This window comes from Agelaius phoeniceus, chromosome 4, assembly GCF_051311805.1.
Source record: "Agelaius phoeniceus isolate bAgePho1 chromosome 4, bAgePho1.hap1, whole genome shotgun sequence".
NCBI lineage: Eukaryota > Metazoa > Chordata > Aves > Passeriformes > Icteridae > Agelaius > Agelaius phoeniceus.
The window spans coordinates 70907320-70925409 of NC_135268.1; the positions used below are offsets into that span (position 1 = coordinate 70907320).

The 18090-nt window shown below is 39.1% G+C and overlaps 1 protein-coding gene across 1 annotated transcript in view; it reads right to left on the bottom strand.

Moving 5' to 3' along the window:
• CTNNA2 (catenin alpha 2) overlaps nt 1-18090 on the bottom strand; it is a 478672-nt gene that overhangs the window by 412988 nt on the left and 47594 nt on the right. Inside the window, exon 2 of the mRNA XM_054632611.2 lies at nt 7003-7109. Within this exon, the coding sequence (XP_054488586.1) occupies nt 7003-7104 (102 nt within the window). The 5' untranslated portion in view covers nt 7105-7109. The remainder of the gene's footprint in view (nt 1-7002; nt 7110-18090) is intronic.

Below are 18090 nucleotides of genomic sequence, written 5' to 3' on the forward strand. Positions count from 1 at the left end.
CCTGTCCAGGGGCTTGGAACAAGGTGATCTTTCAGGTCCTTTCCAACCAAACCATTCTTCAAATAAAATTATTTTGTCCATATCACATAAAGACAAAAACACTTTCCAGTAGCCCCGAGCTGCTAAAAATTGCCTAATGATGAAGAAAATTGAGGAGTTATCCAATGCACAGAAAATCCAGCATTTTATACAAAGAATTACAAATTAGAGCAGGTTCATTTTAGCCATGAGCTTTTTCAGTCACAGCTTATTGCACACCCAAGATGCTCCCAGCACGATCTGCATTTCCAGCTATGATACACCAGTGACAAATTTTCTCACCATCTTTCCACCATCTCTGCACACTGGCTTGTGCAGCAGGAGAGGAGAAAAAGCAGCCATCATATTTGCCTTGCTCTGAGTTAAGAACCATCATTCCATAAAATGGAACATGGAACATGGAAGTAATGGATGAGTCCTAAATCCCTCTGAGTCCTCATTCTCCCCTCTGCAAACGCCAACATGCATAAAATCCAAAGTACAAACGTAAACACCTCTGAACAGTGAGTAAAATGGGAGGCACAGACTGACAAGGTCCAGATCTTACAGGACACTGCATGCCAAAAATACCCTGCAGCTTTCAAGCACGGGAGAGTAAAAAATAGAAATGACAAAATTTAGCTAAAGGTTCTCCTAGACAGCACAAAAAGTCTCCACGTTGAGAGGATCCCAACTAGAGCTGGCACAAATGTTACTGAAACAATGGTAAACAAGAAACAGGGATAGCCAGAGTGCAGCAGATGCCTCTCTAATGGTTAAAAAACATCCTGAAGTAAAAAGGCAGCTGGCAATGCTCCATTCAGGAATTATTTTAGGCAATACATAGCACAAACTTAGGACAAGAACAAACAGCACAAGTTGTGCCATGGGAGGTTCAGATTGGATATCAAGGAAAAATTCTTCACTGGAAGGGTGGTCAAGCACCAGAACAGGCTGCCCAGGGCAGTGATGGAGCCCCCATCCCTGGCATGATGTAAAAACTGTGTGGATGTGGCACTTGGGGACATGATCAGTGGTGGCCTTGGCAGTGCTGGAGAACAGTTGGACTTGATGATCTTGGAGGGTTTTTTCCACTTGAACAATTGCATGCTTCTATAATGCTGGAGAAGGAAAGGAGGATTCTCTTCCTATTCAACATAATAACCTCGTAAAAATGTTTGAAGTTCAGTTTCAGAGAGAAAAGTTCCATATTCCTTCTGTGCTATGATTTGACTTTGTCTCCCCAGCATGGATCAGCCATCACCCAATCCATGCACAGTCCAAGCTACCACACTCCCAGAAACACCAGAGATTTGGGACTGCTCTGACAGGAAGAGCCTAAACAAGAATTAGTTTCACTACTGAGAGAATAGTCCTGTTCAGGTAAAAAAATAATAATAATACTGACCTAATATTAACCTTATTATACAATTGAATTGAGCATGAGTGATCAAAAAATAAACCTTTAGAACTCATTTTCCCTTAGGTCTGTCTTGAAGGCAAATTCAGCTGAATCCAGCTACCAAATAAAGAAATTACTGGAGAATTCAGTGCAATTACTGAAACAAGTGCAACAGGTATCAGGCATGAAGTGCTCCATTACCCACCTTCTCCCCAACTTGTTTGAAATATGCAAAGACATTCACCAACCCTATAAAAGTAAAGCTGTGGTTCAAATGCAGCTGACAGATTAATAAATGTCTTTCTCATGGAAAAGAGCACACCAGATTTAGGGTTCAAATGCAGTAAAACCAAGGTTCACCAAATATTAGTAATATCCAATTCATTGGAATTGTTGGGAGTACAGTTATATTTATTTATTTATGGCAATATAGAAATTTGCTCTTTTTCCAAACACAGAGTACAAGGGATTGGATTAGCCCTAAGTTCATGAATAATAACATCAACCATGATTATTATGATTTTCTATATAAACAACACAAAATAATACTATTTGTAATTTTACCCAATGGCTTATCTATTTCACAGATATAGCCAATTAATTTTACTGAGTGATGCTATTATTTTAAAAAATGCAAAATCATTAATCAATTATTTTTAGTCTGCCTCATGATAGATTGTTGCTTCCTTTAAGATGCTGAAAGTGGTATCTTAAATTCATTGGAAAAAACCCACAGAACATGCACTGCAATCAGAACTGTCTCTCCACAGCAAATCTAGAAAGACAAAAGTGTGTCACACTGAAGGAAAACAGAATCAGTCACAAACAATCTGCAACAGGAACGCTCACCATTATTTGTGCTGTTGTTAAAACCCTGGAATAATAAGTAACAGTCAAAAAATGTAAAGATCCCAAAAGGCACAACTGCTGCATGGCTCTGGTAAATAAAGGTACAGTTGTAAACACCCACGTAGGCTGAGTATTTAAAATTCCTAGGCAAAACTAATGAAAAGAACCACAGATTGACATTAGAAAATTTAAACCTTAGCAACAGAGAAAATCTCATCTTCTCATCTTCAAAAACTTGACACAGCTCCTTCATCTTTTTATCTGTTTGTACATACATGATTATTTTTTGGTGCTTTTCAACCAACAATTGCATGGATGTTGGTGGTTTATAGTTGGCTATTATTTATTTTCTCTTCTTAACATATATATATTGCATTCATATTCATATTTAATCACCACTCAAAACCAACAGCAACCAAAAAAATCCCCTGACTCCTTATGGATAACCTCCAACAGTCTTATTTTTCAGCTATACATAAAATATCACGTAATTGCAGTTAAAACCTTCCTAAAAATGTAATTCTTTTTTCTTAGGAAAACCACCCACAGTCTAACAAATAAAATTGCAACCCACTTGGTAACTATGCAGGAAGGTGAGAGTAATAGGCAGCAACCCTTCAGAATATGTTCTAGTTATATATTTCCTTATAAACATGTAATGGAATTAAAAATTATAAGACTCATGGTAAAACAAAAGGTCAGAAAACAAAACTACCAACAAATACAATTACCTTATACTTTTAGCTAATTGTGACACTAAAGCCACAGGAAATAAACACATTTCAATTAGTAATTTCAACCCAGTGGAGAACAGACATTCTAATGATTTTTTTCCAGCACGTATTTCTTAGAAAATCTCAGTAATGGCAAGTTAATAAATGACATGACAGGGGCTACCTGCTCCTCTTCCACCATGACAACAAGCACTGGGAACGAGGTCCCCCAGCCAGCTCCAAGCCTCTCACAGCTCTGACAGCCACACAATGTTTTAATTAGTTTGCTAGTTCAGGGCTTCCTAGAATAAATGCAGTTCTGTCATTTCTAATGCATTCTCATGATCAGTTAATGGATTTTTGGATTTTTTTTGCCTCCAGCTCAGACAACCTTCTTGTCTTCTAATTTCTTCTCAATCAGTTCCTAGGTTATCCATATTTTCTCATCTGGAACACTAATGAGCTTGTCTAAAATTCACTTTTAATGCACCATTCTCCTACCCTGACTCACTGAGGTGCTCTTTGTCAAACCCACATCACATTTCTGCATTACTCTCCAAAGTATCAGTAGAGATCTGTGGTGTTTGTGAGGGTCCCCAGGACGTGGTGAGAGATGAGAATCTGACTCCATGTTCTCAGAAGGCTGATTTATTATAATATTCTTTCAATATTCTTTCAATATTCTTTCAATATTCTTTCAAAGAATGCTGTACTAAACTATACTAAAAGAAAGAGAAACAGTACATCAGAAGGCTTAACAAGAATGAAGAATAAAAACTCGTGACTGACTCAGAGTCTGACACAGCTGGTTGTGATTGGCCATTAGGAAAAAACAATTCACATGGAACCAACCAAACATTCACCTGCTGGTAAACAATGTCCAGACCACGTTCCAAAGCAGCAAACACAGGAGCAGCAATCAAATAATTATTGTTTTCATTCCTCTCAGCTTCCCAGGAGAAAAGCCTGGGCAAAGAGGATTTTCAGAAAATATAATGGTGACAGAGAGCAGTGGATGTACCATCATCTGGAAACCTGTCAGTCATGCTTGTACACATACACTGAGTTTAGGGTCTAACTTCACAGATACAAAGGACTAAATTAGGACTTTTGGAGCCCTAAAACTTGTGTACAACAATTTCCAGTTTTTCCAGCATTGTCCAAAATCATACACAGCATGGAGAACAAAAAGATACTCTGATTATTCAAAGGAAAAAGCCAAAATGAAACATGAATTTGTCATGCTGGTGCTGGAAATCACAGGATCAGGCAAAATTTAGCTGTAGGGGACTCAGGATTTAATCTGCTCCAAACTGCTGGTCAAAATTCCTCTACAACTCCCTGAAAGGAGGTTGTGCCAAGGCAGGGATTGTCTCATCCCCCAGACAAGCAAGAGAATGAGAGGACACAGCCTGGAGCTGTGGTCAGGTTGGAAATCAGGAGGAATTTTCTCACTGAAAGGGTGGTCAGGCATTGGAACTGCCAGGGAGGTTTGGAGTCCCCATCCCTGGAGGTGTCCAAGGAATGGCTGGGAGTGGCACTCAGTGCTCCGGGCTGGGGACAAGGTGGGGACTGGGCACAGGTTGCACTCGGATCTTGGAGAGCTTTTCCAATCTGAATTATTCCATGGAAGTAGGACTGCCTTCAAAAACTGCTCAGAAACTTCTGTGAAAGTTCTGCTGCATTTTGTGGCCATTAAATCTCTCTCTTCTCTCCAGTGACCTGTTTCAATGACTTATGGAAGAAGTTCCCATCTCCAAGGCCTCCTTGTTGAGCAGCTCATTGAATCCACAAGTGGCCTTCAGAACTCAAACAGAATGAGATTAAATACCAATACATTTACCTATTTATTTATTTGCCAAGAAAGGGTGGTCAGGCACTGGAACTGCCCAGGGAGGTTTGGAGTCCCCATCCCTGGAGGTGTCCAAGGAATGGCTGGGAGTGGCACTCAGTGCTCTGGGCTGGGGACAAGGTCAGCACTGGGCAAAAGTTGGACTCTATCATCTTGAAGGGCTTTTCCAATCTGAATTATTCCATGGAAGTAGGACTGCCCTTCAAAAGCTGCTCAGAAACTTTTGTCAAAGTTCTGCTGCATTTTGTGGCCATCAAATCTCTCTTTCTACCCAGTGACCTGTTTCAATGACTTATGGAAGAAGTTCCCATCTCCAAGATCTCCTCCTCATTAAGCAGCTCATTTGAATCCACAAGTGGCCTTCAGAGCTCAAATGTATAGGTATTTAATCCCATTCAGTTTATCTATTTATTTACTTATTTGCCAAGATAAAGTTTCAAATTAGACGTTCTCTCCCTCAGGAAGGAAATTGCTTTGAAAGTTTTTAAGGAGATCCCAATCTTTTTGCATGTGGCATCTTGTGGAGGCTGGCAGTGCACAGGCAGAGGTAAACCAGAGATTATTCCTGACCTGAGCAGGCTGCAAATGCTATTTCAAGCAGAGAAAAAAAAAACAAAAGGTCTTTAGAACTGGGATGATCGTTAACTTATCTGAGAAAAAACAGAAAGAGCAGCTGAACAGCCTCAGCTAGAAATGCAACAGATAAAGGCAATCTGAAGGTAACACATTTTTCATCACTTGGAGCTTTCGTGATTTCATTTGTGTGGCTCATATAAAACAGGTTTTAGTCAAACATACTACACTGGAATCAAAGTAGAGGGAAATAAGCAAATCTACTCATTTCCCTAATACAAGAAATCAAATCACATGTTCAAAAAGGAGGTTTTACTTTATTTATTCATATTATCTAGAATTCCATGAAAAGAAGAACTCAGAATGGAAATATTCATAAAAGTTGAATAAAACAATAGCCTAACATTTCTCTACCCTCTCTTGACAGCATTTTATTTTCCCTAGTCTCCTTGACACACCGCTAAAATAGAAACACATTGTTGCTCATCAAAATACAATCTTGGGAACATGAGTTTTTATCATTGAAGAAATCCAAGTCCTGCAGCTCAGCTTGTCATCTCCTGATTGGCATCTGCTCAAGCATGCTATCAAACCAAGGTGTAGCTGAGCCCAAAGTTAACCCAGCACCTGGAGAAACTGTGAAGCTACAATGGTACTTCTGGGCTGATGTTCTCTTTTTGGGCAAAGCAGTGGAAAATAAAGCAAAAGGAGAACAAGAAATTCCTCCCAGAGGACACAATAACTTGGGTTTCACAACAGAGTTTGGTGCACAGCAGCTTCACTTGCTGATGCTGGTCAGTTTATCAGAGAACTGGCCACCTCATTTTCAGCTGGTTTCACAGTGAATTCAGGATTTTAGTCTGTCTTTCATACCAAGAACAAAATTATAAGGGTTTATAATGGAAGTTAGTTACCATGCTATCACCATGTGGAATGAAAGAACAAACTCTCTGCCTCGAGTCTGTGAAGTCATGCACACAGTTACACAGTTAGAGACTTTCATGTCCAGAATAAGTTGTAGAGAAAAAACGGTTTTTTTTTCAAAAACAAAGAAAGACAACCAGATGTCATTTCTTTGGAAAGTGACTCACTGAAAGAGCAGAGGAACCATACAGAGAAATCATTTTGGGGGAATTAAAGATGCAGCTTTCCCTTATTAACAGCAGCGTGGAAACAAAAAGGCACCAGGCCTCTACAAACACTCCATAAAAACAGGTTTTAATAGTTTCTGCAATTTGGATGGTTGGTTTTGGTTTGTTTTCATTTTGAACCTGTCTTTCATGGTGAAATAACCAACCAGAAGCATGTCTCAGTCAGACCCTTATTTTAGACTGACTGTTTGTTAAGTTTCTAAATTGCTTTATAAGACAGACATAAGCAAATAGTTGTTGCTACTGTATTCCTGCTCACATTTTGAGACTATAAATTATTTAGAACAAGAGTCTCTAAACATGTTTGAACAGAGCTTTCCAACAGAGATCACGAACAAAAACCGCTCATGTTTTTATTATCAACTACTATTAAGATAATTATGTGAAGAGAGTAAATACAGCATCAGGCTGAAGGAAGAAACAAAACAAACCAAAGACACTTGCCTGGGTAACAAGTGGCTCCAATAGTCTCTCTACTGTGAGAGTCCTGATTTCCAAACTTTTGGGGTCCCATTTCAAAATGATTGGTGACGTTGCAGAAGTCATACTCCCTGGAACAGATAAAATCACACAGCATGAAAATTACTACTGCAATATCCACATACTGCAGAGCATTTATTTAAAGAATAAATACATGTAGCCACATATTAAATACTTCTCCATAATCTTGCTGGTGTGCCTCTACTCACAAGAATACCAAGGTGCACTGCTGCCATATCCAATGGGTGCTTAGATGTTTATATTCTGAATTATTTTTACTCCTGTACCTCCAACACCACAGCAGATGGGTGTGTCCTGAAAGAACCACACCCCATGGAGGGCACAGGCAGGAACCAGGTTTATCCTGAAGGACTCCATCCCATAAAGACACCCCAAACTGGAGCAGGGGAAAAGTGTAAGGAAGTTTTATGAACTTACTGCAACCCCCATATCCCACTGCACCACTCAGCATGAGAGAGGCAAGGATCTGGAAGAGTCAGAAGTGGAATAAAACAAATCCAACAACTCTGTTCAGATTTTTGAATCAAACTTCCCCCACAGTATTCAGCATTTCTTAATTTTGCATCAAGAAGAGGAGTACTCACTTAAAACAGATTCTCCAGACCACCTTAGGCTTAAAAGCTTAAACAAAGCCCATAATGAAGACAACAGCAAATTGCTGTCATTTCAGTCACCATTTCAGGTTTTCATGCAATTTTCTAAACAGCTGACTTCATTCTGCAAATTCCAGATACAGAGAAGTCCAGCTGTCAGGCTGTAAGACACATCCAATGCACCTTATTGAGCTGGAAAGTGATTTAAGTATTTGGTGACAAGCAAAGCCACGTGTAAATTAACCTGTCCACCAAACCAAAGAAGACAGAAAAATCTAATAAAAAAAGCTCATTTTAAAGAATTCTGATATATATTTCCCTTTATTTCAAAATTAAAATTAAAAATGAGAAGTCCTGTATACCATGAGAACACTTAACAGGTAAAGGCAAACCAGCAATATCATACTGGATTTCATGTGAGATTCGAGTCAGGCCCTTCTGCATACAATATCCCAAAAGTTTTAAGTTGTTTTCTTCAGAAAACAATTTTACTACTTTTAACTTAGCAACTTCTGTATTTTATCTTCGCATTTTTAATCAATAAGCTAATTTCAGTACTAGAATTTACAAATAAATAAACGACTTAATCACCAGCGTAATTAAGGGAACAAAATCAAAAGAAACTCAGCTATTGCTCCTTGGGTCACAATGCACTTCATGAATTCAGCAAGGTACTTACTCAGGATTTAGCAGCATTATCCAGAATATACAAAATAAATTCTGCTGCTCTACTCAGGAGAGTGTCTTGAGGAATCACTATCAATCAATATAAACAGGCTGGTGAGTCTCTGCAAAAGATTCTCACTGGGTTTACATACTTGCTCAAAAAGAGAGGCATATCAGAACTCCCTAATCAATATATTTATAAATCACACATAAAACCATCATTAGCCTCCTCTCACTTGCAAACATTTGGTAACAGAATTATCAGATAATATCTAGTGAGTGCTAAAATCGCTATTATTCAGTTTCCAGTCTCCCACAAAAACCCATTAGGTTTCATGTTTTACAGTGCTGAAAACACCCAGGCGTGATTAAAGAAATTTGTGAGACAGTTTCTAGCTGCTGTAAACATGGGTGATGTGGGAGCCATCATTCTTCCAACAGATAATATTTAATTATCTTTCTGAGCCTGTTTCTTTTTCATATAAAGTTGGTTTCCACTCCAGTTGGTCTCTGGAATTCAAACAATAAACCTGAAGTAGACAATTATTCTAATTGGTTAATTATGAGTCATGATATTTTCAAATGTGTCACAGTCTTTTCACTAAGCACACTTCTCCTCACTAACTATTAACATGAGTACTCAAACTTGTCATAATTCAAAAACAAATTCAAAGCTGTGCCATGCTCCAGAGCCTACAAAAGCAAATTAACTTCAGCGGATGGCAGTCATGCAGGTGATACTAAAAATAACCTGGGTGATCAGTTGTTAGAGCCAGAACATTGCCAGAATAGAACCTTTACTAAAAAACAAAGCAAATATCCCTCAGAACTCAATATAAAAGGTGATTTTATTCTAATTTTTATTCCTTTTTCTTTTAGTTACTATTAATAAATTTTTCTTTATACCCTTTTAAAATTTTAAACCTACTTTACTTTTTTCCCAATCCTACCTCTCAACAAAAAATAAATACACTAACAATTAACCAACACTAAATCCATCACAGTGGCTTTCAAATATAAAAAGGGAACACGCAAGAAAAAACCTTATTAAAAACTTATGACAGTTTTTCATTTGCAGTCAAATCTACACCACAACAGCAAATAAGTAAAAAGTAAAATTAATGTATTTTTTTCAACACTCCTTCAGCTGCTGTCACAACAGCAATTTTAAATGACAAGACTAAAAAGAAGTTACCTGCCCAAGCGTTTATGTAAGAATAGATGGAGTGTTTCTTCCTTGCAATTTCTACACTGAACTTCCTACAGCAAACAGGGACTGCTCAGCTGGATAAAGAACTGGATGCTCAGAGTATTTTATGACTATTTGACCAAATATTCCCCAAAAGTAGCTTTAAGTACTCCACTGAAAGGAAATATAATTTAATAGTGCTGTAATAATACTGCCGTAGAAGTATAGAGACATTGCAGTCCTAATCCTGAAACCAGCTCCAGACTTCCTTCAAGAATATATTTTAGGAATTCTATTGCCTGTGTTTCTCCTTCCTTGAGCATGTGCCAAAATGTCTCTTGTTCTAAGCTTTTAGCTTTTCCTAAATACAGAAATGTCTCTATCCAGCTCAGTAATGTTCAGTGTGAGCATTTGTTTACCTAGTCTGTCTTCAAAGCCTATCTGTAAAGAAAATAAGTATTTACTTTAGCAAATACTAACAAGTATTTACTTGGACAAGTGGAACAAGTGGAGCCAAAATCCACATCTGTCACTGTCATATTTTCTGGGAAAATCCCTTTGCCTGGGATTCTTCTCCTAGGAAGCTGAGAAGCCTCAGAGAAAAAGGAAAACAAATTCTTATCTCATTTGCTTCTCCTGTGTTGTGCTCACATGTGGAATGTGGAGATTGTTTCATTGGTTTCATGTGAATTGTTTTGATTTAGTGACAAATCACAATTAAGCTGTGTCAGGACTCTGGAAGGAGTCGGGAGTTTTCATTATTATCTTTTAGCCTTCTGTCTGTATCCTTTCTGTATTCTTTAGTATAGTATTCTTTAATATAATACAGTATCATAAAATAACAAGTTATCCTTCTAAGAACACAGAGTCAGATTCATCATCCCTGCCTTCATCTGGGAACCCTGCAAATACAAGGCACAACAGTAGAAGTCTAACCCCACACCACCCTTGCCACCAGCCTCTTCACACAGCATAATTTTACTTTTTGGAACATCCTACAAACCCAAAATGTTCAGCATGTGGCATTGTTTGTCTGTCACACTACAACTGCCTGGTTTTCCTCCACAACAGATCCACTCTCCCTGTGACTCACACAGATTTCTGAGGGTCAAAGCTGCTCACGAGTGATTGCAACTCATTTCTGTGCTGCAACTCCAACATAAGAGTAAAAATATTTAAAATCTACATCGGCAAAAGCAACCTTTGCTGAAGCAAAGTGATAACTTTTTTAGAAATATAAACATTGCCAGTCTTGAGCAGACCTCCAGCTGTTAGTCCAGCTCACATCTGCAATGCAGACATGAAAGGCAGATGGTAAACATTCCATCCAGAATAAAGTTAAAACCCTTTCTACCTGACTCATAGCAAAGCTGTAGGATTAATCAGCTGGCAGGAGTAAATTGGCAATGCTGGCAGTACAAGTCTGTACTTCCAACACTCTACTTGACACTGGAAGGCAAAAAATTTTATTTATTTGTGAAAGAAAGATGTCCAGCAAAGTTGAGAAGCAGTAAGGTGAGAGGACTCAAAAGGCTAAATAGGAATAATTTAGCAAAAGAGTAACAATCTTTCCAAATAGTAAAGTTAAAATACTAACTTTTTAATATTCAGTGTTTAACAACTTATGCTTAAGGCATTTACATGGACTAGTGAAGAAAATCTGCTTTACATCTGATTCTCCATCAGTCACCACCCTGGATTTAATTATCATTTTGCAATCCCCATGTCCAGGCCAATAGGGCAGTTCCACACATGGTTTAAGGCCAGCTGATCTCCCAGTTCAGCTCTTCCTGCAGGTTTCCACCCTTCTCCCTTGGTGAATTCCACAGGAGCAGAACCTGCCTGAACGATAATTCACCCTTCAGGAGGGCTCAGCCCCCTGCCTGCCTCTGCAGCCAGGCTCACAGCAGCACAGGTGACAACCAAAGCCCTGAGAAGAGCAGCACAGGCGGAGGGCAGGGCAGCCTCTCCAGACACAAAGCGATTTGAGATGAGTTAAAAACTGCACAACACAGCCTGCACTTCCTTGGTTCTCATCTGAAGATTGAGAACCACGTCAAAACAAACACCTCTCTGCACAGAGACAGACTTCTGCCAGGAATATGGAATTCCTTCCAGCAGGATACACAAGCCCTTGAGACAGACAGAGGAAAAAAAAAAAAATCTGACTGATTCCACAGACATTTGCTTCACTGGGAGGTGGAAATCTAAACACATGAATGGTTATACCCTTGGGGCTGCCTACAGAGCATAGCAGAGATGCACAAGCTGGCTCTGGATTGGTACAGGGCAGGCAGGAGCACAGGACAAAGCAGCTCAGACATCAGAAATCCTACAAACACACAGAGCCCTGGAGAGCCCAGCTGTGGCTGGCCTGGCTGGCAGAGGGCTGCACTCAGATATATACATATACATATTTATATACATAAACCTACATACACATAGCCAAGATTCTGCTCCCTGACATTTATCTGCAGTGCTGAGCAATGCAGCTGCACCTCTGCTCTGACCTGAGCAGCAGAAAGTGAAGCTGCAAGAGCTCTGATCCTCAAGGGAGCCTGGTTTCCAGCACAATTCCCAACCCATTTGCTCATTCTCTGTCTCCGCTCCCACAAGAATACAAATAGAGATAGAAGGACAAAAAGCAGGAGCACATAACAATTGCAGGGAAAGGAAATAAAACAGAAATGCTAAGAGGACAGAGACTTACTGTGAGGAGTAAAAGTGCAGTGGGAAAGGGAATAGGGAACATGCCTTTCTGCAGATAAAAAGCTCTTATCATTAGTCAATGACAGCCCAGCACAGCCTCCAGCAGATCTGGCTGAAACAATCAGAGTTCAAGTGGGCACTTCCCATCACCTTGCTTAAAAAAGCAGAGAAAGGAAAAAAATAATAAAGAGAGCAGGATGGTTTGGAGGAGTATAAGGAGTGTCTGTCTCCACACTTGAACAACAACTTCCTGACATACTCGTTTATTTTGTTTAAAGAATATGACTCCTCTCTTCTTTTAAAATTTAGGTGAGGAAGAAACAAGCCAAACTAAACCTTTAGGCCCTACTCCCAAGCCTAATCACACAGAAGAAAAATTAATTGGAGCTTTTCTAAGCTCTCAACTTCCCTTTGGATTCACAATCCTTTCTCCTTCTGCTAACCCTCCACCTCCACAGCAGGGCGAGATTCTGCTTTGGCCTCAACAAAACCAAGTTCTTAAATGGAAGCAGCCCAAGATGCAAACTCAGATTTCTAACCAATAAACCACCAAGGAAGGCGGGAAAAGGGCTTTACTGTTGTCATTATACAGCAAAAGTTCCATTGTCATTACATTGCAAGGGCTCCATATTGCCAGAGTTTTGTACCTCTTTGATGTTTCTTGTAGGCAGCTCCCCCAGGCACTGACTCTTCCTTGTCCTCACAGCAGCCAACTGACTCCAGCTCCTCCTCAGCCAACTAATCCACTCTTTTATAACACTCTTCTTAATTGGCTATAGCTGCAGCCTGTTAAAATCACACCTGCTCCTTATCCTTAATAATTGGCTCAACTGCAACTCCTTAACAGGGTAAGATTGCTTTCTATACTACCTTTATTTACTTATGTTCTATCCCCCTACAATTCCCCCTTTTCCTTTTAATTATGGAGTCGCAGCATTTCTAGAAGGAAATGTTCAAATAAATTTACATTATGACACATTCATATATTTCATTCAGAACTAATAGTTATACAAATGTTCAGACAACATATTATAGTACATGTAGATATATTTCTAAATGTTCGTTCAGTTTTGCAGCTTTTTCAGTTTACAAAGTACTTATCTTCAAGATCTTTTATACTCATAGTTAACAAACACTAATAGCTGCAATTGATATATTTTACCAATAGTTTCGTATTCAAGCTCTGTTTCCCCAAATCCATGGGGTTTTATAGTTTAGTCCCAAATTTATGGGGTCATACAGTTTAGTATTTGAGTCCTTTATCCCAAATCACGTCGGAGTCAGCACTTGTTGTCATTATAGTGCAAGAGTTCTATTGTCATTACATTGCAAGGGTTCCATATTGCCAGAGTTCAGTACCTCCTTGATGTTTCTTGCAGGCAGCTCCAGGCACTGACTCTTCCTCATCCTCACAGCAACCAACTGACTCCAGCTCCCCCTCAGCCAACCAATCCACTCTTTTATAACACTCTTCTTATTGGCTACAGGTGTGGCCTGTTAAAACCAGGCCTGCTATTAATCCTTAATAATTGGCTCAGCTGCAACTCTTTAGGGGGTAAGATTACTTTCTACACTACCTTTATTTACTTATTTTCTATCCCCCTATGTTTTTCAAGGGGAGGTAACAGAGGTAGTGTGGTAACAGAGCCAGTGGGACAGAGACCATGCAGAGCCCCAACACAAGAACTGGCTAAAAAAGCTAAAAACAGCAATGATGGAGAGATTGACATTTTTCACTCATATTAACCAGCTCAGTCTTGGAGGCAACAGCCTACAACAAGACCTGCATCAGGTGTGAGGCCTTCAGAAATCAGAGAGACCCTGAAAATCTCCCAGGAAAGGTGCAAACACCAGTGTAAGGGTTGGAGTAACAGAGAGATCCCACCCCACCCACCTGCCTGACCCTCTGCTGCCTCTGCTTTGACCAGAAAGTGAGAATGGACCTCGAAATTCTGTGCAAACCTTTACTGCATGCAGTGTCCAAACAGCTTTTATCTACTCTATGTCCTAGGAAAATAATTCTGCTTTAAGGGCTCACACACCTACAGCTGAGTCTGAGTGTCTATTTAGGCTCTCCCATCATTCAGCACTCAGGTGAAGTTTATTATTTAGAAGATCTTCACTCCAGGGGGATGTTATATCTAATATCCAATCCTTAAAACACCTAAATTTCTAATGGTTGGTTCTCCATGAGAAGTCTGGAGATTTAGGGAGTGCTATTCCTAGGAAGGATGAAAAATAGGATTGTTGGCATTTCTTTGCTTTAATAAATATTCCAAGTAGAACCACATGAAAAGTAATTTACTCCAATATGAGTAAGCAATCAAAGTGCTTGAAAGCTGCTTTGAACAGCCATACATAAAATTCCTATATTCAAATAACTCATTTTGTATTATTTATACAAGCATGGCTTTTTTTCCACTGAGTAACTTTTACAGCCAAGGTAGGGGAGCTTCCCTAAAAGCTCAGTGAAATAAAAGATTTTAAGGAATCTGTGCTACAAGGCAGCCCAAACCTCAGCAAAAGGCTGTCCTGTCTGTTCTGTACAACCATAGATTTTCCCCCAGATTGCTCTGTATTCACACAGCTCCTCAACACCTCCTAATAAAAGTTCTCTCACAGCTCTGGACGTGATCAAAGCCCCTGAGCTCAGTGCTGCTGAGAGGCTGGTTCATGTCAGGTCATGCTGCAAGCCCAGGAAAACCAAATCATTTTAAATCAGGTCCTCAGTGCAGATCCTGCACTCTGCCTTCTCTGTCCATCACATTTCCTCCCCCAATGATGCAAATTTCTACATTCAGCAAAGTAATATCTGTAAAAGACAGATAAATTACTGTAGATATGCTGAATTTACAGAAATTACCTTCCTTTTTAGTAATAAAACTGTAAGTTTTGGAAACTTTTTTCTGCTTCCACTTAAGGCACCATTACCTTGCAGGAAAAAAAAAATCCAAAGAAACATTTCTTCACTTCTTCTATTTCACTTCCTACTTTTCTTCATTGTATGAACTTGGCATTAGTAATACCAGCTCACATTTTACAAAGGCAGAGAAGTACTGACAATCTTTGGTTTAAATTAACACATTTGCTCCCCTTACAACAATAGAATTAGCATCTCAAGTTCCAACGGCTCTTCAAAAAGAGTTCTTGAACTTAATCCTAACCATGACTTTGCAAGCTTCTGTTCCTGCATGTAGGGGTCATCCTTTCACCAAAAGAATCCTATTTACAATTCCTCATCCTTGGAAACTACAATTAACCTTACCTCTGTATTACCCTGCAGCTGCTCTTCACTTCTCTGAGAGGGAACTCTTTATTCCAGGCAGATCAACCACTGCTGCCTCCAAATGAAACAATTGACAGATTTTCCTATGGAGAGTCAAAGCTTTAGGGGGTTTTGAGCTTTTTTTTTTAGTTTGCTTGGCTTTTTCAGGAGGCTGTTTCCCTGCTGGTTTTACTAGAATGGCAAGGCTGTAGCAGCATCTCTACACACATTTCCTTTTCATTAGGTTTTAAATTATCCAATTATTCATCATTTTAATTAAAGGGTTTTTTTTTTTCTGTTGTTCCTACAGGTGCAACACTGTTCTGCACTAAACAGAATCTTTTGGTTATGTGAACTTTAGTTATGTGAACTTTAGTTATGTGAACTACAGACACAACCAGCCCAAAGACTGCACAATTTCACTGGATGAGAAGAGTCTCCCCTTGCCCTTGGAAAGCCCACAAGCCTCCACACGATGGAGAAGGAGCTGTGCCATTTTCCAACTCCATCATTAACACATTAAACAGGGCTGGCTTCAAACAAGGCCCAGTGGAGGCACAGCTGACATTTTCCTCAGCAATTAATATCTGGGGTCATTAAGCACCTCTCTGAACATTCCCACCAACTTCCAGCTGTCACATCATCCTGGATCTGATCTGTCCAGCTGCTCATCAACTGCCTCTGAGAAACTCCTAAGAATCTCAGAGAAATTTATCATCTAACCTTGTGTTCATTAAATCTGCTCTTCCTTTAAAAATTTTACAGAAAGTTCCTTTATCCTTGGAAAAACCTGTTCAGAATAGGCCTCATTCCGAGACAAGCCACAGGTACTACTCCATAATTATTTATCACCAATCCAAAATAGGGACAAAGTAAAAATCTGCAACAATAGAACTAAATGGCAAGAATAAGAACTGTAACTGCTTAATTCTGCTTGGTCACTTATTATTGAAAACTTTCCTGATGTTATTTTTATGCTGATGGATGTTTTAAATAAGGCACAATGCATGATAATATCCCAAAAGTTTTATCCTCTTCCCCAGTTGTACATTCACAGGATTTGCTGTAGTTCTGTTAGTTGGGAAAAACTGAAATACAATGTGGTATAAGAACTGCATCACATTATATTCTCAACTGAATTCACTGAATTAAAGATAATAAATGTTTCCTATTCAGAAAAGTTCTTTATTCAAAAAGAACTTGCAGACAATCAGGGGACATGTACAATTTCTAATGTAAAAGATGCCATCTTTAAAGAATGTAACTTGCATAGGAGAAAAAAAAATAAATAGCTGATTCTCCCAAAATTTATGCACAACTTTGGAAAAATGTCATGGAAAGAGAGAGATAAGGCTTCTAACACCTGACTTCTCTCTTATTTTTCCTGAGTATGCAGAGTACTGAAGACAATCCAGAAAAGAAGCAGAATTATGTCAGAGCAAGGCTGACAATTCAACATTAATCTCTCACAAAACAATGGGAGAAGAAGACACTTGAACATGTAACAAAGTATTACATGGGAGGTAACAAAATTAAACTTGGTATCACAGATTTATAGATTTTTATTTAAGAGAACTTTAAAAACCATAAAAACAAAGAATAAAAAATTATTGTAACAGATTCCCCAGTAAAGGCAAAGTGAATGAAAGCTGAAATTACACAAGTTTTTCACAGAAATAAACAGCTTTTAAAAGATTTTTAAATAGGGAAAAAAATATGTATGAGGAACAGGAACCTGAGATGGATTTTTCATCCATGCTTATTTTAAATTCAGAACTTTACAGTCTCCAAGATAAGGAATACTTTAAGCAGAACTGACTTCATTAGAAGATACAGTGCATGACAGGGAGGTGATTACACTAATCACATCTCTTCCTTCCTGCAGGACACTGTCAACAAAAAACAAAATTAAAAAAAAGGCAAAGGATGGGATCTGGCTTCATTGCAAAAAGTCCTGTACAGCCACACAAACACCCTGAAGGTCATTTTGCAGTCCCAAAAAAACAACCAAGTTTCCAGAAAAGTCAATTCACACGCTCCAAGCAAGAACTAAACTGCTTTTATCCAACTGAATTCCAGACCCCTTGAACTCCAGCAGAGAACACCACAAAATCTACAGCACTACCTTCCATTAAGATAAGGAGCATATAGATTTAAGAGTTGCCACTAATTATAAATGTGCTGGAATGGGTCAGACAGGCCAGTGACATCGGGAGATTTATGCTCCATGGCAACACAATTTATGGAGCTGGAAAGGCACTGGCACCGCCTGGTACAATCCACTATTTGTTTAAAACTACCCATAAAACACAGAGAACTGTGTGGTCATAGAATGGTCAGAGAATTTTAAGCAATATTTCTCCAAATAAAGGGATTACTTTCAGAGCTAGAGATGATATAATCACAGAATCACAAAATGGTTTGGGTTGGAAGGGTCCTTAAAGTTCATTTTGTCCCACCCTCTGCCATGGGCAGGGACATTCCCACTAGGCCAGGTTGCTCCAAACCCCATCCAGCCTGGCCTTGAACACCTTTCCAGACAGAAAAATCCCAACCTAGTGGCAGCTGGTATTTCCATTACACATACACAGCAGTAGAATAAAAACTCC